Source organism: Salvia hispanica, chromosome 3, assembly GCF_023119035.1.
Source record: "Salvia hispanica cultivar TCC Black 2014 chromosome 3, UniMelb_Shisp_WGS_1.0, whole genome shotgun sequence".
In the NCBI taxonomy this organism is placed as follows: Eukaryota; Viridiplantae; Streptophyta; class Magnoliopsida; order Lamiales; family Lamiaceae; genus Salvia; species Salvia hispanica.
Window position 1 is genome coordinate 35453089 of NC_062967.1, and position 22402 is coordinate 35475490.

Below are 22402 nucleotides of genomic sequence, written 5' to 3' on the forward strand. Positions count from 1 at the left end.
TAATATTTTTATAAGCGGAATTAAGGTTGAATTGGAGGTTGATTAATATTTGCAAACCGAACACAACCTAGTGGATTAAAAACTTTGATGAGAATGTCATGTTGAACACAGTGATACAAGAGTTTGTATCATTTAATTGATGCCATAAGTGCTAATAGTACGAAATAAAATAAAACACTAGCTACTAGGTGATAAAAAGTGCATTGAACCCTCAATTAGTTCCATTTTTAACTAGAGTCAAGAGCTTCCTCGCGACTGGAGTGCCGCCTCGGCATTGCGTTGCCGCACTACAGCCTCTGTTGTAAGGGTGTCCAGAGATCGGTAGTGGTGCGTTTCTCGGGTTAGGTATTAATTTCCATGCTTGTGCGGACGGCGGCTCAACCAAAGCGCTAAAAGCAAGCAGCGTCACCACGATCACAGCGAGCATCTTTGACATTCTTGCTACCTTACCTTTTTCTCAAAAAAAACAATTTGTTGTAGAAATGTTGTACACATTTTCCTTGTTTTTTTCTATGAAACTCATGAATTTATATAGGAAAAAGAAAACAAGGTCTAATTCGTTTTTAATTTTGGGATATATTGGAAAATATTCCATTGTACAATGCAATATCGTAACTATATTTATGATGATATACGTGCCATGAATGTATTATGGTAAAAAAATCTTATTATTGCAAACCATGTCAATTCCATATATTCTCTTTATTTGTAGCAAATCTTTTTTTCATAATTGATTCACCATCCTTTGAAAATTGTTGACAAGTTTGTATCATTATCTTTATATTGATTTTTTTATTTTCTTATGAATATTTATAAATTTAATATTGAGACGCACAAAATAAAAGAACTATCGACTTTAAATAGAATAGAATGAAAATTACGTTCCTCAATAATGTTATGAAGTTTTAATCATATATAATTGCTATAAATAAAATAAAACCAAGCACAACAAAGCTAGTTGATTGTTTTATTAGCTTAAGAAAAGGAGTAATACAAAGTCTATTGAATCCTCAACTTCCTTCTAAGCTCCAGGCTCAACATTTTTCACAATAGTCAAGAGCTTCCTCGCGGCTGGAATGCCACCTCGGCATCGGTCTTTTATACGACATTCTCTGTGGAAAGGGGGTACTCCCGGGCGATGCCGTGGTGGTCCCGGCTTAGGTAATTTCCATGCTAGTGCAGACAACGGCTCAGCCAAAGCGCTAAAAGCAAGAAGCATCACCATTACCACCACAGCTACCATCTTCGCCATTCTTACTACCTTAGCCCTTTTTTCAATGTCTTTGATATTATTATATAAATATTGCAAACTTATTTTTCCTTGTTTTTTTTTCTATGAAACTCATGAAATTTATAGGGATAAAAGGAATTTCCTTACATATGCAGCATTGTGTTGAAATTAATTCGTTTTTCATTTCTTGATAATGAAATGGTATTCTTTTAGAAAATTAATTTCGGTATGTTGCTATAATTGCTAAGATTTTCAGTCATCGAGTATTAGTATTTATATAATCGATCCTGATTCCTGACATAAGAATATTCTTATATATTAGTGCATTATAAATATTAATATAATCTTGATTTTATAGAGAATCAACATCTAGTGATTATTGAATCAGATTGCATAATGGCTAATATTATGTGATACAACGAGATCAGTTTCCCCACAAATTAAATTATCTTCTTAACATAATTATATTGTCGATAATAATACTATATTCAACGCAAAAATAACTTCCTTATCGAGGGCGAATTCTGCCTTTCGATAATAGGGGCTTGATGCAACGCGTTTTTTCCCATAATCTTTTATCCAACAACTCTACAATTTTTCGTTTGGGAATTATAGTTAATGCAATGGATTATTTAATCAATTTCAATGAATGCAACAATAAAAATGAATGCAATGAAAGTATTGAAGAAAAAAGTGCATAAAAATCGCTATAAATATATATTTCCAATAAACGATAGTTTGAGATTAAAACGGAGGTGGGATAGTTTCATCGTGATATTGAATAGGTTGATCTCATGCCTAAAATTTTGGATTTTCCAAGAATAAATTGACCGACTAGATGTGAATCGCCTATATATGATGCGAAAATCTGATTTGTATAATGCAACCATTTTCCTTAGCAAATTAAAGTTCATTGTAGTATATATACTCCCTCCTTCCCACAATAATTATCAATGGACACGAATGTTAAAAAATATAAAGAAAAGTTGGTTGGAAAAGTTAGTAGAATATGAGACTTACTTTTTTATATTTATTTTATAATAAAATATGAGTGAAGTTATTAATAAAATGTGAGTGAAGTGAGCTAGTGGAATTTGAAACCTACTTACCATTTATAGTAAAAAATGAAGTGTGACAATTATTGTGGGACAGACCGAAATGGAAAAGAATGATAATTATTATGGGACGAAGGGATAATAGGATTACTTGAATTATTAAAAATCATGTTAAAATATTTACTTTTAGATGGCTAAATTATCGTTAGTTAGTACTCCCATTTGGTATACATATTAGATTAAATATACAAATTGTAATTAGTAATCAATTCATTGCAGATAATTAGGTAATCAAACTAAATTATCTTCTTTTAATTTTTAATGCAGATAAATAAATTCATCTTCACTGGTGATTTAATTACCCTAACAATATACGCCATATAAAAGAATGCGGGCCTCTCTGGGCCGAAGAAATAACACGGGTCTATAATTAATTTATTTTGTAAACCAAACAAGTATAATCATGCTATATATATGTCATATGTCTTAAAGATGGTAATCGAGAGAGGCGTTGTATGAAGGATGAACCATGGTGGCTAAGACTTTGTAGAGAATAGGAATTTGATTTGTATTTTCTGTTGTATTGAGAGTTCAGTGAAGCCCATTTTATAGGGGTGTTACATCATGGGAAATCCCTCTAATTCTAGGTACTACCAAATATATTAATTGCTTATTCTAGGTACCACCATATTCTTTATTGTAATACAAATTATCAATGTGTTGGTAATTGCTACTAGCCGTTTGAAGGCTCTTCTTGACACTCCCCCTCAAGTTGAGCAAGGGTATTTCCAATGTTCAACTTGGCCAATATTTTTTTGAAGTTCCTTGGACTCACAACTTTGGTTAGGATATCTGCCAATTGTTCCTCAGATCGAACAAATGGAAACTCGATAATTCCCCCTTCCAATTTCTCTTTAATGAAATGGCGATCGACCTCAACATGTTTGGTTCTGTCATGTTGTACCGGGTTCTCAGATATGCTGATAGCCGCTTTATTGTCACATAACAGCTTGCTCGTGCGGTTCGGGGGAAAGCCGATCTCAGTAAGTAATCTCCTAAGCCACATGATCTCCATGAGTCCACTTCTGATGCCTCGAAACTCTGCTTCAGCACTTGATAATGCCACAACCTTTTGCTTCTTGCTTCTCCAAGTAACTAGGTTGCCTCCTATGAATGTGAAGTATCCGCCAGTTGACTTTCTATCAACCGAATTGCTTGCCCAGTCTGCGTCAGTATAGCCGTCAACTTCAAGATTTTCTCCTTTCTTCAAAAACACCCCATAGTTAGTTGTACCTTTAAGGTACCTTACTATCCTTAACGCTGCATCCATGTGCTCCTCTTGGGGTTGGTGCATGAATTGACTCACAACTCCAACTGCATATGTGATGTCTGGTCTGGTATGTGAGAGATAGATTAATCTCCCCACCAATCTTTGGTATTTTCCTCGGTCCGTAGGCTTAGCTCCTTCGACAATCTTCAACCCGTGATTCGGTATCATTGGTGTTTCAGCGGGCTTGCAGTCTAAGAGGCCAGTTTCTGCCAACAGGTCGAGAACATACTTTCTTTGCCTCAGAAATATTCCATGACTTGATCTAAGAACTTCTATCCCCAAGAAGTATTTCAAGGGGCCCAGATCCTTCATGTCAATTCTTTAACAAATTTGATTTTAGATTGTGATTTCCTCTATGTCACCCCTTGTGATAATCATATCGCCAACATAGATGACGAACGTTACCTTATCTCCTCCCCTTTTTGGTGAAAAGTGCGGACAAAGATTTTGTTTAAACCCGCTTTTTGGCCCTTTTGTTTGGGCAAAACCTTCCAAACCATATTTCTGAGTTTGGTTTCCCGACCAAGCTGTCTTTTTCAATTTGCACCCCCTTTTGGGGCCCAAAATTCTCGCATCGAACCCCGGGTTCTTTATTTTTTTTCTAATTCTCCATGGGGGAACGCATTCTTACATAAAATTTGGGATGCAAGGGCCCAAACCTTTTTACATCCCGAAACCCGAAAAGAATGCTCGGATGGTGTTGAGCTTGGCAACCGAAGAAAATGTCCCGTAAATAGCCAATGCCATACACTCGGATACCCTTTTGGGCCACCAATCGCCCCTCGTATCTCTCGATTGATCCATTCGCCCTTTTGATGGGGGAAAACTCACCTACACCCGACCGGTTTTTCCCCCTTGGTAGAAAACCTTTCCCACGTTTCATTTTTCATTAAAGCATCGATCTCTTTTTTTAGTTTCTCTCCAATGCTTGTTTTTGACAAACTTCTTCAAAAGCCCTTAAATTTCCTCTTCCTCATAAAGGAAAAATTTTAAAATGCCGAGCCATCCCCCGTGAGGTGCCCCGGGCCATGTTCACCTTTATTTTTTTGTTTTTTTTCCCCCTTTCCCCGGAGAATATCTCGGGAGGAACCCCCGTGCTTCTATGTGGAGCTCGAATGTAAAGTTTCCCTTTTTCCCCTCTAGTTTTATTTTTGTTTCCCCCGACTTTGCCGGGGGATCAAAAAACCGTATCAAATTCGAGTCATTTACCTTGGGAAATTTAAGACAAAACCTGATGGTTTAAAGATTCTCAAACTCAACGACCCCCCAAAGGGGATGGGAAACCCATGGGCATCCCCACCGAGGGGGTGGACTAGTTTCGATGACATGATTGGTTTCCCGCTCATTTTTCCTTTTGGGGTTGAGGGGGTTTCTGCAATGTATACCCAAATTTTAAAAGGGTAAAGAATCGGATTTTCCCCCCGTGACCCCCCACCACTAGTTTTCCGATATTCACTCTCAACGAAGTCCAACCTGAGTGTAATTTTTTTTGGTTGGGGATCGTAGACCGTATTTTTCCCGATTTCCCCCATCCCCAAAGGGAAGACACTTGGGGAAAAAAAGGAGAAAATTTGGGACGATCATGTTTTGGGATGTGGACAAAAACCGTAAACCAAGATTTTTTGGGGCAAGAGGGAGGGGTTTGGGTTTTTTTATGGTTTTTTATGATTGATAAATGTATCAATAAGGGGTTTTTGAAAATCAAGGATACCCCTTGGGAGACTTCATTAGGTAAAAAAGCAGCGGGCAACCGCCGCCCAAAAAGGGGTGGGAACTTTTGGGGTCGGGAGGAGAGCCCGGGGGGATTTCTAGGGTATATCTATTCTTTCGTTTCCCCTTTCCCCATTTTGTTCGGGGATAGCAAGGGAAATTTTTGGGAAAAACCCCTTTTTCCCCGGGTTTTCAATCGGCTGATATATTCACCCCGGGCCTTTTTCCCATTTTAAAAACCTCGGGGTGTTTTGTTTATAACCCCGGGGTTTTGGGCAAGTTTGTAAAATTTTAGTAAATTTTTTTTAAAAACTTTCGATTTGGGCTTTAAAAAAACACCTGTCATTTTGGGAAAAATCATCGATGAAAAAAGGAAATATCAAGACCCGCCCTTTTTGACGGGGGAAGAACCCAAAAGCCCGAATGAACTAAAGAAAACGGGGAAGCACTGAGTATTATTCCCAAATTAAAAGAGTGGGTGACTTTTTGCCGAAAGACAAGTTTCACAATCAAGGGAAAAAGGGGATTTTTAAAATTATTTTAGGGAACATCAATCTAAGATTTCCTATAAAGGGGGCCCTAACCGGGGCGACGGATCCGGGCCCCGGGTCATTTGGTCCATTGGGAAAAAGCCGACTTTGTCGGGCTATCTCATCCAAAGACAAAACCCGCCCGCTTGATTTTAACTATCGCCCCCGCCTTTTATATCCCGTAACATGCAAAAACGAGGTTGCAAAAGAATTTACAACTTAGTTCTTTTGTTACAATTTTTTAACCCATAACAAACTTTTATTTAAAAGAGTGAAATTATTAAGGAATTAAAAGAGGCGAGAGGGGGAAATATTAATGGTGCCCCCCCTTCTACCCGAGAACTAAAATTTCCCCCTTTGCTGACGAAATTTTGTGGGGGTCCGGGGAAAGTTAAGGAAATCCGAGGGGTCAAAAGAGATCAGGGCGGTGGCAACCCCAAATAAAAAACCATAATTTCTTTTTTACCAATTTTTGTGGATTGGGGGTGTTGGGTTTAAAAGAATTTTGAATGGGATATTGGGGGAAAAAAAGGTTTTTGAAATTTTCCGGGTCAATTTTGGGAAATTTTTGAAACGGGGGGGTATTTGGTTTGGGATGTTGAGAAAGGTTTAAAAAAGGGTTTTGGGAAAAACCCCCGGGGAAAAAAATTTTGGGGGAAATTGGGGTTATTTAACCCTACCCCTTTCAACCCTAATCTCCGCCACTATCACCCCCAATTCCTCCAACCCTAATCCGTCGTTCTCTCGTCCTTCTCCTCGATGGTCGCCGGTGATTCACGGCGATGGAGGTCACCGTGCTCGGCTTTACCTTCCAACCACACCCCGGTGACCGAAACCGACGCGATTGCTTCTTTCTCTCTTTCTCTCGTTTCTTCCGTCGTTGCATTAGGACGACCGACGCTGCCCGCCGTGTTGTCGGTGTTGGTAGCTCGGTCTCCGATGGTTGAAGCCGCCACCGCTACGCCTGCTTCCTCCGTTTCGATTCCACTCGACGGGATTTCTTCATGTCTTCCCACCAATCGGGAAACCCATGGAGGTGAAAGCAGGTGTCCGCGTATGTTTCTTCCTCCACAAGTGGTCGCATGTCGTTTACTCTTGTCAGCGGAATTGCAAGAATTCGTGCGGTGGTGGTCTAGCGGTTGATTGCCGCTAATCCAGACCTATTCGGCTTCCCGTGGTCGCCTCGAGGGTTTGAAGACCGTTCATTAGGCCGACTCGCGTCTCACCGATCCGAAGCACTTTGCACATGGGTAGCGGATCTTTGTTCAAGATCTCTCTCTTTAATGCATCGTACCTTTCATCCAAAGCCCATAGAAACTCGGTATAATCTATGCCTCGGAGTGATTTTGTTGTACTTTTCAGCTTGTTGATGGGGTATCCATCGGGTTTGAATCCCTTTCGTCGATGGAAATCCAGAGTTTCGAATTTATTCCATAAACTTTTAAAGCTCATATTCCCCGCTTCATGTTGTATGTTTGCCTATGCAGTGTCGATACTTGGAATGGATCGGCTCCACTTCCATACGTGATGGCTAGACCCTCCCATAGATCTCGAGTCACAGTATTGTGATACCTCATTGATGAGGTTGGCTTCAATATTGTTTATTATCCAGAGTTGAAGGCAATGGTCTCTCTGTTGCCACTTTGGATAGTTGGGTTCACTGATTTGGGGAGGGTTTGTAACTCAAATGTGAGATGACAAACCCTTCCCTCCATGGCTCATTCCATCGATTCTTCCGAGGGGCTAATTGTCCCCATTGAGTTTGTTTTGGACATGAACCTCCCCAATGATTCGGTTGATTTGAGGGTAGAGGTGGTGGGCTGATCTTGGGTTTTTGGTTGGATATTAACCGTCTGAAGAATTCGGCAAGTTGGGCAAATTCCCGGAAATTGACTAACGGTTGGTTTGTGTTTGGGGTTTAGGTCGATTCGACATAGTGTTTGTGTTCTTTTTCAGGCTTTCAAAGGTTCGGAAAGGTATATTTGGGACGATGATGAGATTTCTCGAGTCCCACCCCGTGCAACTGCTTCGATACCATCTTAAAGATGGTAATCGAGAGAGGCGTTGTATGAAAGATGAACCATGGTGGCTAAGACTTTGTAGAGAATAGGAATTTGATTTGTATTTTACGGTTTATTGAGAGTTCGTGAAGCCCCATTTTATAGGGGTGTTATAACATGGGAAATCCTCTAATTCTAGATCTACCAAATACATTAATTGCTTATTCTAGGTACCACCATATTCTTTATTGTAATACAAATTACCAATGTGTTGGTGATTGCTACTAGCCGTTGAAGGCTCTTCTTGACAATATGTACTAAGGAGTGGAGGGACACTAATCTATTAACCCCTACATTAATGTATGTATATATAGATAGATATATAGCCATCAAATTATCATTAATTTCGGTCTCTATATTAATGTATGTATATATAGATAGATATATAGCCATCAAATTATCATTAAAATTTTGGTTTTTGTTATGAGTGAAAAAAATGATGTTAAAATGACAACCCCTCTTAAAGTGACACCGTGACACCACTTATACAATAATATCATAAACTTTATACGAATATTATAACGCTAGCAAAAATCTATAAATTGTTGTATAGCGTGTTGTATTGACGCCAAAAAAAACTGTTGTGTAGTGTACAAAATATTATTGGCCGTCTTTTTCAGATTTTTTTTTTTTTTATGCTACATGGCAGCTTATTATTCGTCCACGTGTACAAATGATTGACTAGGGATGGTAGTATGGTGTTATTTTAAGAGTTGGTGTCACTCTAACACTCCCTTATATGAAATTAGCTACCATTGAACAAGAAGTAAATAGTCAATATTAAGAGAAAATATTCCATGAACTAGGCATACCAAAGTGGATATATGATTTGGTATGTCCCACTATTAATATTTGGACAAATGGAATTCACACTCAGATCGGAAGAAATACACTCCCACGCGAGTTAAGACAAATTCTTGAATATGGAAACTTTGGATTCCCATATATAAACCATACATAACTTAAATCTCTCATCATTTTTCAAATCAATTAAAAAAGAGTTTTCATTGCTATTAATGGCCACTTTTTTATTTTCTTTGTTTATAATATATACAATGGCGTAGTATATATACGCATTAAAGATCAATTTTAAGACTTAAATCGCCCATTAATTAGATTTGAATTATGTATAGTTTAATATGAACTCGACAATTAAAATACCACTATTATTAGGTTTAAATTAAGAAGTCACAATCTTACTTTTATGCCATTAAAATGATATTATACTAGGTTAAAAAATATCATAAAACCAAGAAGATAAAACTTTAGCAAACCTACATGTAGAATTCAAAATACTTAATTATAAAGAACAATTACAAAACAAAGAAATAAAAAAAAAAGTGGCAAATCTTTGAACTCCATAGATGGCAATGAAAACTTTTTTTTTAATTGATTTGAAAAATGACGAGAGATTTAAGTTATGAATGGTTTATATAGGGCATTAAAAGTTTCCATATTTAAGAATTTGTGTTGTTAACTCCTGGGGAGTGTATTTTTTCCCAGATGGAGTGTATTAGTGGGGCATACCACATCATATGTCTACGTTCGTATACCTAGTCCATAGAATATTTTCTCCAATCTTAGACCTAAAAAAGTATTGTACCCCAAATTTAAAAGCATATGCAAACATAAATATAGCACACAAAACAAAACCTATTCACAAGAAACTTATTTAACTCTCTCCTTCCCCATTAGGAGTAACACTTTGACCGGTACGGTTTTAAGAAATGTAAAGAAAAGTTGGTTGAAAAGTTAGTGGAATGTAGACTCACATTTTTATATTGGTTTTATAATAAAATGTGAGTGAAATGAAGTTAGTGGAATGTGAGACCTACTTACCTTTTTATAGTAAAAATGAAGTGCTACTCTTAATTGAGGACGGACCAAAATGGAAATTAGTAACTCTTATTCGGGGACGGAGGGAGTATTATTAAAAAAAAGGAGTCATGGCAAAGATGATGTCGGTGAGCTTGGCATTTCTGATTGTGGTAAATGCTTTCCTCCTGTCGCCGGCTGAGGCGGCCGAGGGCGAAACAGCCATCAGAGATCACCACGTCAAGGGTAAGAAGTTGGCGGAGGAAGGCGACCTCGTGAACCGTCACAACAGGGGTTGCCTTGCCAGCCAACGATGTCGTGATGGTGAAGACTGAAGATGTATACAACATGTTCAGACAAGGAATTTCATTCTCAGCTTTTTATGTGTATAAAGTACTATGTAAAGGTTAAATTTGTTTGAATATCATTGATTTTCATTGTTTTCTTTAGCTAGATAATTAACTAGTCAAAGGCTAGTTCATGATGTAGATAAGTAATACTCCTTTCGTCTCATTTAAGAGGACACGTTTTTCTTTTTAGTTTGTGCAAATTAATATGACACATTTTCTTTTTTTGGAAACTTTATCTCTCCAATCAGTGGCGGAACCAGAAACTTAAAGAAGCCGGTGCTGAACTTTAACTACAAATATGTCAGCATGGCACTAATATCCTAATTATCTCCAAGAGCGGATAGCCTATTCTACTAGTGTCACAATATCAGAATTGTCAATTAATAGTACAAATTATTTACCATCATATTCTATTATAAAATTAATATATAGAGTATAAGAGAATCCCCATCCGTGCTCTTAAATAAGAGCAAGGAGGTGGGCACGGACCCACTTTTACTTTGCTTGTCCTTAGCTAAGATGCACAACACCCACATCCAGGTGCTCTTCCGCAAGGGGACAAGCTCAAGGGTCCCACCATTCTATTATTCAATTTAAATACTTTAATTACTAAAAACATTTCTACATTATAAAAATACATTAAAAAATAAAAATTACATAATTAAAATCCTAAAAAATAAAAATTACATAATTAAAATCCTAAAAAAATAAAAATACATAATTAAAATCCTAGAAAATAAAAAAATTACATAATTAAAATCCTACAAATTAAAAATTACATGATTAAAGAACTAAAAAGTACCACCAGTGGAAGACTAGTCACTCTATCCCCAATATTCTCTTGAGACCCCGGATCATTCCACTCATGTGTTGCAAGTTGCTCTGAGAGTCATCTTAGACGTATCGTTCATATAGAGTTGACCCAAGATGGCCCACAACGAGTTGTACGGGGGTGGAGGAAGGCACAAAGGGAGCGGGAAGCGAAGGGGCGGGGGCGGATGGGTAGTCGTGGTGCGACGGCGGAGTGGCCGTTCGCCGCTTCTTTCACTTTCCTTGCGGCCAGCGGGAACTACTCGGAGCCAGGCGTCGAGGCTACCCAAGTTAGTTCCGGCAAGCTGGGTAGCCACATTAACGAGCGCAGCTAGGTCGGATAGGGCTACCGGAGCCTCGACCATTTGCTAGAGGAGCTGGGAGGAGGATGCTCACTACGCTTGCCCCTATACTTCGGATGTTGGACGCCTCTTACCCACAACAGCTTGAGGTAACGAAACCGGTTTCAAACTCCATGCGTTGGTAGAGTCGCATGTAGAAAGTAAGCTCAAAGGGCCAAAAATTGTGCATTGCCGGACTAGGGAATGAGTCGGAGTCGAACCAATCGTGGTTCCAACCGCGATTGTCGGAGGGGTGATCGCCGGAGCCGGACATTGTGTAGTGTGGTGGAAATTTAGATGAGAGAATATGAGAAAAAAGATGAAAGAATATAGATGATAGAATAGATGAGAATGTGATTTTTTTTTTGTTGAACTGGGGGTTTATAGATGAAAATGTGAATTCTGAGGAAAAAAAATTGAAAAATAAATTAAAAGCGGGTAGAAAACGGATATAGTTTTTTGGGAAGTGGGAAAATATTTTTTTTAATTTAAAAACATTTTTTTTAATTAATTTCGAATTTTTATAAATAAAATATTGATATGCCAACGGCTAAGTCGTTGGCCAATCAGACAGCGCCACGTAAGGGTGCTCAGGGGCACGGACGTGCTCTTAGCTAAGAGCAGCGTCGTGCTGCTGACACGGACGGACGGACGACTTTTTTTCAACCGCTGCAATTGCTCTAAAAGAAGACTCAAATTTGACTCACTTTTTCACTCATTTCGTTTACAAAGTCAAATAACTTTAAAACTCATTACGAGTCAAAATGTAACTTTAAATTGTAGACAAAGAAAACAATACCTTTTATATGACTCACTCCGTCCCACAAAAATATGCACTTTCTAATTTTGGAAAGTCTTTTCTCTCTAATGAGGTGAGACTCATTCTCCACTAACAATACTTTAAGGCCATGTTTGGTTGTCAGGATTATGTATGGGAAAGTAATCTGATTTCTTAAATTTTAAATTCCTGTATTTCGTTTCACTTTTTAATCAAATTGGGAAAGTAGTCAGAAAATCCGAGAACAAGGAAAGTTAGTACAACTTTCCGGGATTACAAAGATCCTAACTTTTCTTAATTATTCTTTTTCCCAGTTTTAGGATTCTTACATATTTAAGCAATATAGTATAGTTTTTATTATTATTATTATTATTATTATTATTATTATTATTATTATTATTATTATTATTATTATTATTATTATTATTATTATTATTAATTACAATATTTTAAAAACAATTTAAAATAATAAATCATACTTAATTTCACTATAATAAATAATTATAATTAAAATGATCATAATTATAACTATATTTTATAATAATTCATAATAGTAATTAATAATTTATTAATAATTAATAATTAAAATATAATTATATACTATAAATTATATAATAAATAATAATTATTATATTTTATAAGTAAATAATTAATCAATAAAGTCATAGTGCATATTTTAAATTTTATTCAATTATAATATCCATAAATATTATAACTTATATATAATAATAATTATATATATTATTATAATAATGAACTATAATACTCCATGTAACTACAATTATAATTATATTAGCATATATTATGATGGATAATCCATATTTAAACTATCCATCGTAATAATAAATATAATAATAATAATAATTATTATTTATAATTAAATATTTATTAAAGTTTTTATAATATTATTCTTTTATATAAATAAAAAATAATAAGTATATTTTAGTTTGGTGTTTAAATTAAATATGAATTTAAAATTTTGATATTTTCCAAACACATGAAAGTAAAGTTACTAGGAATCATATTCTCGGGATTCATTTTCCCAGGAATCATTTTCCTTGCCAACTTTACTTTCCTGTGAACCAAACATGGCCTAATTACTTTTTCTCTCTACCTCTTTCTTATTTTACCAATTTTATTAAAACTCGTGCCGAACCCAAAATGCATTTTCTTTGAGGATGGAGGGAGTAATAAAAATATACAGATTATGATATTATAAGATAATTAGAAAATAACATAATTAAATACAAGTGATTAATGTATACATATAATAATTAATTATAAATAGAAGATAATAGTATGACATTTTATCACATAAAATGCAAAAAATTTAAGGATTTTATAAAAGTACCAAATCTTTTTAAGAATGAATAAAATTTTCAAAATAAAAATTCACATTGTCTTCCGTGAGTTTATACACTAAATCAACTAACAAATAGTGGAGTAGTAGTAAAATACTTTTTCTCTCTCCTCTACGCACCCCCTCGATCTTCTGTCCCATTTTCTTCCTCCCTTTTCTCTCTCCTCTGCGCCCGTCTCTCCACACTCATTTCCACCTCCTCTTTCTTTCACCGTTGTGTTCCCTCTCTCCCTTCCCCTTCAACCTCTTCAACTCCTCCTACCTATAAATGAGCGACCGGCGCCGGGCAAGCCCCCGCTGGACCGGGGGTTTGTCCCTATACTGGTTCCGCCAGTACTCTTCAACTTCTCCTACCTATAAATGAGCGACCGGCGCCGGGCAAGCCTCCGCTGGACCGGGGGTTTGTCCCTATACTGGTTCCGCCAGTATCTCCAATTAATACATCCAACCACTTTTTCTCATTCCTATTAAAATATTCATCTTTTTTTCTTTTTCTATTTTAATATTTCCACCCACCTTTTCTCCCTCCAATTAAATACATTAATTAAAAATTCCTAAAATCTCGTGTCGGCTAAGAAATGTGTCATATAGTCAAGACGGAGGGAGTATATAGTTTGTTACACAGTATTTGTGTAGTTGACCTTTGAAGATAAATTGTGTTTTTACATTTGATAATTTTTATAGAGTTAATTGCCTCAGATAGTATACACGTATACGTATCATAATTTGTAGTTAGTGCAAATTTTAACTTTTGGCAATTACTACAACCACAATCAAAATTCTAAAACATTAGCAGTAGCAGTTAGTACCACTAAGACGACGTAGATTGACCTAAATTTGAGAATTTAGTAACCATAAGTAGATTAAGAAATTATAGCCTCTCCAATCTTCAATTACATATGTAGAGAATAATAAAATTTTGTATTTCTCATAATATTTACAGCACATATATCAATATGTTACTTGGATCACGTTAGGGTAATACTAATTTACTGTAATTGGACATTAAAACGTCGACACAATGGCGGTTCAACATTTACGATTTTCAGCCCTAGACTCCACAATATATAGTCCGTCGAAGTTTCAGTAATTATTCTTTTTACCTAAGCAAAGAAAAAGTCATGACCTTCCCCAAATTTGATTGAAAATTAAAGCCAAAAAATCAGGCACAAAACCTACAAATGGAAGAAAATAAAAACAGTCTTACAAATGAAAAAAAAGCTAATATTATGTATAAAAAGTTTGGAACACATGTAACAGTTCATTTTTCAAAATTCTAATTTGGGCAATTCAAAATTCATGATAAATATCGAATTCTCTACCTTATACTACTACATGGAAATATAATATGGTGGACGTGGATCACACCATGCCAATGTAATTAAAACTGCTACCCTATATTCGGTAATAAATATTCTCCTTAATTAGAATTCTCAATTGAGTTTTTTTTTCAATATAAAATCAAGAAACAATTGTAGAAAAAAGCGTCATCTATATATATCTACATTAAATAGCAAGAACGGCGAAAATGATGGCTATCTTGGTGGCACTGCTTCTTATGTTAAAAGTGATTATTGCGTATTAATATGAACAGTTTTAAGTAGAATCAAAATATCGTTATTTGAATTCAAGATTTGTAACTACCCACCTTTTATATTTTGACAAAAAAACAATAGTTAGTGCCACTAAAACTACGTAGATAGTTTATTGCATTCCAAAATTATATGTGAAAATTGGTGATAATTTTTCAAAATCAATCAAAGTTCTAAAACGATCAAATAGCTAGCCATCTATTTTCATCAAGCCATTCATTCATTAATTTCTCATTTTCGATGTGAGGGAAACAAGGATGTCCATGAAATTCGTTTCCAATTGAACAACTAGCTAGCAATAATCCACACAAAAAAGAAACATCCAAATTTAGAAGCATATGCAGTATATAAACAGCAATTAACCCACAAAACAAATGGGCATGTCCAAATCAAATAAAGTTATTATTTTTACTATTTCCAAAAAAAAAAAAAAAAAGTAGTTAGTCATGGCAAAGATGATGGTGGTGAGCTTGGCATTTGCCCTTGTGGTGTGTGGCCTCTTGTGGTCGACGGCAGAGGCACAGGGTGAAACAATGGTGCAAGATACTTACAAGGAGAGGGCGTTGGACGAGAAACCGATCCCGGCTAACCCTTACATGAGGGGATGCAATGCCGACCACCAATGCCACGGTGGAAGCCGAAGGCTAAGTAACTTACAAATTTCTTCTCATGGGGTGCAACAACCCATTCGTGGAAATTAGTTAGCTAGCTACAATTTTCAACCACTATTAAAACTTTCATGTTCATACCATGCTAAAATATTTGTGTAGGTGCGGAAGGAAGGAGTTGTATTTGTAAGATATGATCGCTATTTATTTGTCTAGATATATATTCATCTTGATATTCAACTCATGTTCCTTTATTCTCTGTGTTGTTTTGCTTAGAGGAATAGGCTTGCTTTCTTAGCATTCATTTTCCTTTCGTGAAAATTATTGGTTAAGTTATTATACGTATAGTAATTCATTCTCATTCCTTATTAAATAGGAATGTAAAGATGATATCTATGTGTCAATCATCGAATTTTAATTTAAAAATATGTTCTTAAATTATATAATTTGGGCTTTTTAATTCTAAAATTTGGACTTTCTCCAATATGTTTCTTTTAAAAACTTATTGGGCCTTCCTTTTAAATTCGTATTCTTTGGGTTAAAATTCATCACATATTATTCATTGGGTTTGGGACCATGACTGAAAAAAATGAAAACTCTTCATATTTGGGCTTGTGGTAATTTTGTTTGATGAATACGATTGAATTTTATCTGAAAATACGGCCCTGTTTTGATATTATAAAGAAAAAGGAAGTATAAATTCATTGTTATAGTTGTAATAACATACCATTGTTATCGTCAAGTCATTTCTAAGAGTCATTTGGAGACGTTCACTTGCCATGGTTGTTTGTTAAAAAAAGTCATTACTAATCTTATCTCAGTTGCAATTTTTTTTCAAAACCTCAGATTCATGACAATATATCTCAAGATTAACCAATCTCACCCGTATAACTACTTTCTTCCTATACAAATTCTATCGTTGCGTATCCTATATTGTACATCTAACTATTATCTTGTCTCATGATTTTACTCTGATCAGCCGTAATGGTGACAAGGCCATTATATGAGTTTATACATTAAAAAAATAAAAACTAATCAAATTCAAAACAAAGAAATTCTCATCTTTATATATTTTCACAAGAGAGAAGTGTGGTAAGATTCATTCAATTCATCAAAGGCTGGAGATGCTGAACATCATCACTTTGCATCCCGGAAAACCCTACTTCTCACTAGCAGCATATATGATCGGAACCCCACCAATCAAGAACCATCCATGGAAAAGTCGTTGACAGCAGGGATATTGGTGCTGATGTTGAGACCGGAGTTATGAGGAGTCGGGCCAGCCCCGAAGGTGAATTCTTGAGGGGGCACGTCGAGTGAGGGACGGTTGAAGATAGAAGCACTGCTACTAGTGTTGGTGAAAACTGGTGCCGCTGCTAGAGCTAGCGGTGTGTCATTTGGCCTTGAGAAGCCAAAGCTTAGAAAAGACAGATTAGGCATGCCCACACCACTATTTTCTATCGAACCGAATATTATCTGCTCGAATTCCTGTAATTGTTGGTGGACCGCTGAAATTGATAGGAACAGGGATGTGTTAGATGATGAGATATCGTTGCATAAGCAAAGATCATATATATATTATAAATGTAAGATCCCGGATTTCTTGAAGAAATGTGACACTACTTATCCATTTCTTCTATGTTAATCTTTGACTTTGATAAACTTTTTGATATATTAGAGATGATTGAAGCTAATACAAGCTCATCAAGGCAGAGTGTAACCGTACCTGGATTTAGTTCAACTGAAGGCCGGTGTTCTTTCACCCATTGATAGCTCTGTGCGAGTTTCCAGCCCTTGCTTTTCATCAAGAAAGCCATTACTATGGCGGGAGACCTGTAGAATATATTACTATATGTCGCATTGATAGGAATCTAAACTATGATCTGGCACTCAGAATAGTATTCCCCGCAAAAGCAGTCGATATATGCAAGAGGACATTTAAGGTGAAATAACCTTGATACAGAAATAGTAAGTTCACCTGCTTTTACCAGACATGCAGTGCACGAGAACCCGGGCCCTCTGTTTTTCGCATTGCTCTGCATAAACATGTCGGAGTGATAGCTCAATCAAATTACAGTTTGTATGCAAATGCTACGAAGCATTGGCAGATATTTAAAGGTAGAAATGAATTTTGAAAAGTTTATAGTTCAGATCATATGGATCAAACAAGAAGTGAAGAACGAGGGCAATGCGAAGAACAAGAAACCGAAAGACATATTTTGCGTCAGGAACAAACGAGATTGTAGAACATGAAAACTCATAATAAGACTCAATATAATTTATGTCAGTGTAATCTGGGATCTCAACAAACTTCAGCTTATATTACAAACGATTCGAACTCCCCATATGCATTATCTACCTCTTGATTTAAGCCATAATTAGCATCCTAAGATTGATATAGTCCGACTTCTTATGTTCCCCTTTGAGAAGAACCATTACTTTCATCCATATAAGTAGTAAAGTCAGTAAACTTACCCAGAAACTGAATCGCATCATCGAATGGAAGTTTCTGATCATACTGTAGACGGTGATAAGTAAAAGAGTTCTTGTACAAATTCTGACAAGAAGGGACAGCCTGCACCACAGAAAATCAAATCTTCAAAAAGAATGAAAAGATCCTTTTCAGCGAAAGATTGAACATCACACAGAACATGTCCACCAAAAGTTGAGCATATTGAACCTACTAGTTCAATTGAAATTCTCGAATTCAAGCAACTAGAAAGAAAGAGACAGAGCTCCCTCCGATGGCTGTAAATGGAAAAGTAATGAAAAACTACATAATGGTTACCTGTTACAGTGTTACCATATTGGTAAAAAAAGAGCCCTCACTTTTATAGAAAAGAACAGGCATAATCATCATGCCATCTCCACTCCATTTGGTAATATAAACCAATCCAAAATACGAAGGGAAAGTAGTATAGAGTAATTACGCATCCTAGACTGTCCCAAAAAGATACATGCCACATTTCAAAATTCGAATTTAGAAGCTCATAGGCAGTTATATGCTTTGTCTAAACATATCTGACCATTTGGAGGTAGTATATTCCACTTGTCAATCAATATGACAATATCACAAGTATACAAGTTATGGATCACAATGTACAATAACCTCAGAGCCAAACTTCCACTCTACTCCAGAGAGTAAAACCCTCAATCCCAACTTCATTATAAGCATCACACATATATACCATTTGTACACAAGTAAACAACAACAACAAAAACACAAAAATTCGAAATCAAAAGCACATCACTGATTTTCGGCACACAGTCAACAAGATCAAAACAAAATCACTAAGTACAAAAATTCCTAATTCAACCAAAACAATTAGCTTTATACATACATACATCCAATTGAATTCAACTGAATTGGTGAACTACAAACAAGTAACAACAATAGGATCAAATCAAGTATGAATAAAGATGAATTTGAAAGAATGAAAATTGGTGATGGAGTAAAACTGATCTCACATTAAGAATACAGGAGATGCCCTGCGACTTGAGAAGCTCGCAGCGGGCAGCATTGTCGAAGCTGCCTAAATATAGGAAGTCCGGCAGGATCTGGGAGGCGAAGGCGCTGACGTGGACAACGGATTTCTCGACGGTGGCGGGGATGCGGTGGCCGCAGATGCCGCAGACCTCGCCCTCCTCGTACTTGTGGTAGTGCCCGCAAATCCCGCAGGGATTCTCTCTCTCTCTCTTCCTCATACTTGGTAGTCAACCAACTGCTCGATTGAATTCCTGATTGTGGGATTTGTTGAATCCTTGATTGTGGGATTTGTTTTTATTTTGAAAATTCAGGGTTTTGGGAAAGGGGAATTGAGCAAGCGCTGAATTTTCTATCGCCGGTGATCGTTTTCACATTTCATTCGCGCACGCCATTATATAGTAACGGACTTTGGATTTTTCTCAGGCTTTAATTGTACTTGTGAATTCATCGTCATCCAAAAATATTAACTTAATCATCAAACATTAATTATGTTTCACCCTTTTTTAGCAACAAATGTCGCACTTTAACAACTCTAACTCAATAACATCTAATATGCACTTGACCTATTAAGGAAACTTGGACATGTGGAACACGACACGAATACGTTAACGGCACAATGTAATATGGGTTGAGACGACACGCTAAAAACCCTAACCTGATTTACATGATTAAAATATACCAATAATTTTACAATAAAAACTTGATTCGCGTGATTAGAATTTGATATTACATGATAAAAATATGATTCACACTATTTAAACCTGATTTACACGAATCTATAAAATAAAAATAAAAAATATTTGTTTAACAGATCAACTCATGAACTAGTAAAGGTTGACCCAAGTGTTAATTTCACGTGTATTCATGTCAAATATTATTAGCCTGTCTATATATACTCTAATTAAGAAATATCATTAACAAATACAGGGTGGTGAATCGTGTAGGTTGGATCGTTATCGGGTCAACATAATAGAAACTCAATTCAGTAAGATCTAATTTGCCCTTGACCTATTAAGGAAACTCTCAACGATAACACGAACACGACCTACTAACTTCAAACATTCTGGACCCGTGGTACACGACACGAATCTGTTAACGGCACAATGTAATATGGGTTGAGACGACAGCTAAAACCTCAACCTGATTTACATGATTAAAATATACCAATAATTCACAATAAAAACTTGATTTACATTATTAGAATCTGATATTACATGATAAAAATATGATCCACTCTAGTTAAACTTGATTTACACGAACCTATAGAATAAAAATAAAAAATACAGTATTTATTTAACAGATTCCTAATAGAATACGAACTAGTAAAGGCTTGCCCAAGTCCATTAATTTCACGTGTATTCGTGTCGAAAATTGTTAGCCTATCTATGTATACTCTAATTATCTTAATCTCTCATCATTAATCCATTCAATTACATTTTATTTCTTTATTAAAATATACTCCAATGTCTCCTAAAATATCATATTATTCAACAAGTGTGACATTTTCATGGGTGCAAAGTGAGTAAATTGTTAAAGAGAGTATTAGTATGACATATACATATGGATTATTAGCGCATAATATCACGAACTCTTTCCGTCTCAAAAATAGAAATTTTTGAAACGTCTCGAATTTTAATACAAAATTGGTAAAGTAATATAGAGATAGAAAAAAGTGTGTTAATAGAAAAAGGGTCTCATCTCACTGGAAAAAAAAAAAAGAATTTTTCTTAGCTATAAACGAACCAAAAAGGAGGGAGTTTCTACCTTTAGGAGGGGGGGTTTCATTATTGTTCTCATAAACTCTAAAATTAACAATAACGAACTTAGATTGGGGTGCCAATTTCACAATCAAGGTTTATTTGGAATAGTTGCAATTACCACTTGTCACTACTCTAGACATTAAAAGCATGTTAACATGCAATTAATTCATTATGAATTGAAAATATACCCTAATAGGAGAACATGAATTCTATAAATTGAATTACATTTTGATTCTCTAAATAATCAACGTGATTATCGACTTCTCTTATTGTGAATCATCTGACATGTGCTCTAACTCTAAATATAAACTTATGTATGGACAGTATCTGATTACACCACTAGTGTTCTACTATTACTTCCCTACAATCTTTCATTTACTTCACACAATGACGAGAATTTCATTCATTTTTATAATGTAAGCCGATTTTAATAAGTGTTTCCTAGATCTAGAATGTTTTTTACACCGTTCACATATTTCACATAATGACGATATTTTCCCTCATTTTTACAATGTAAGCCTAATTAAACCAAATGTGTTTTCTACATCTAGAATGTTTTTTCATGCACAATATAAATTAGTTGAGTTCACCCATGCATACCAAGCTTGTGAAACTAGTGTCAGAGTTCAACTTTTTGTTTTGTTCATTAATTATTAATTCAACTATTTATATAACCTAGCTCAAATTAAACCTCTATAATTAATGCTAGTGGCGGATCCCCGACGACCCGCTATCATGGACCCGACGTAAATTTTCCATAGACGCCCCCTTCAATAGCTTCCACGTTGCCCCTCCCCTCTCCTTTAGCTTCCTATAAATTTTATTTTGCCCCTTCCATCTTATGATCCTGGATCCATCACTGAATTTTAACGCTCTTATAAAATTTCATGCAATGGAGAATTATTTAATTTGTTTAAATAGAAACCACAACATTCGAGCATACTAATAAAATAGAAAAAAAAATATTTTTGAAAGGTATACTTTGAGTCATAAAAAAGGAAACTATGTAGTTTGACTCTTTTGAAATAATAGACAAATTGAGTAAAAACTAAAAATTGACCCAATATACGTTCAATTCTGGGCATAACTGATTTTAAACTGATGTACATGTAACCAAAAAAAAAGGAAAAATTCACTAGACTCCAACAATGAACGAAAATACCCAAACGCCTAATTCAATTCTTTCCTTCCACGAATCATCGCTCTTCACCGCGTCAACAAACGACGTCGTTCGAGCATCGGCGCCGCCATTTTCGGCTGGCTTTTGAATTTCTTGTTTGCATAATTGATTGCTTGTTTCAGCCCCTTCTTATCGCGATTGCATTGTTGTTCGCCGTCATTGATTTGCACTGGGTGAGTTGATTTTTAGCACTTTGTTGAATTCATCTGTTGATTGCTATTGTTTTCGATCAAACTTAGTGCTCGAATTTGATTTCCCCCAAATTTGATCATAGCCTTGATGGATGCTGTGTATAGCTTAATCCGCTGTTTGCGATTGATTTGAGACTGTGAATTTGATTGGAATGCTCCAATTTAGTTTAATTATGATTAATGTTATGCATGTGATCAGGGTTCTGAACTAGTA

At 35.8% G+C, this 22402-nt stretch overlaps 1 protein-coding gene across 1 annotated transcript; it reads right to left on the minus strand.

Annotated features, from left to right (window-relative positions):
- Window positions 1-16610: 16610 nt before the first annotated feature.
- Window positions 16611-19460, minus strand: LOC125211644 (protein-tyrosine-phosphatase IBR5-like). The gene is made up of 5 exons (XM_048111524.1): window positions 19039-19460; window positions 18046-18145; window positions 17549-17606; window positions 17297-17403; window positions 16611-17078 (listed from the first exon to the last, which is right to left on the minus strand). Exons 1-5 carry the CDS (start codon window positions 19273-19275, stop codon window positions 16771-16773), a joined length of 810 nt encoding a protein of 269 aa, XP_047967481.1. The 5' UTR covers window positions 19276-19460; the 3' UTR covers window positions 16611-16770.
- Between the last annotated feature and the right edge of the window lie 2942 nt (window positions 19461-22402).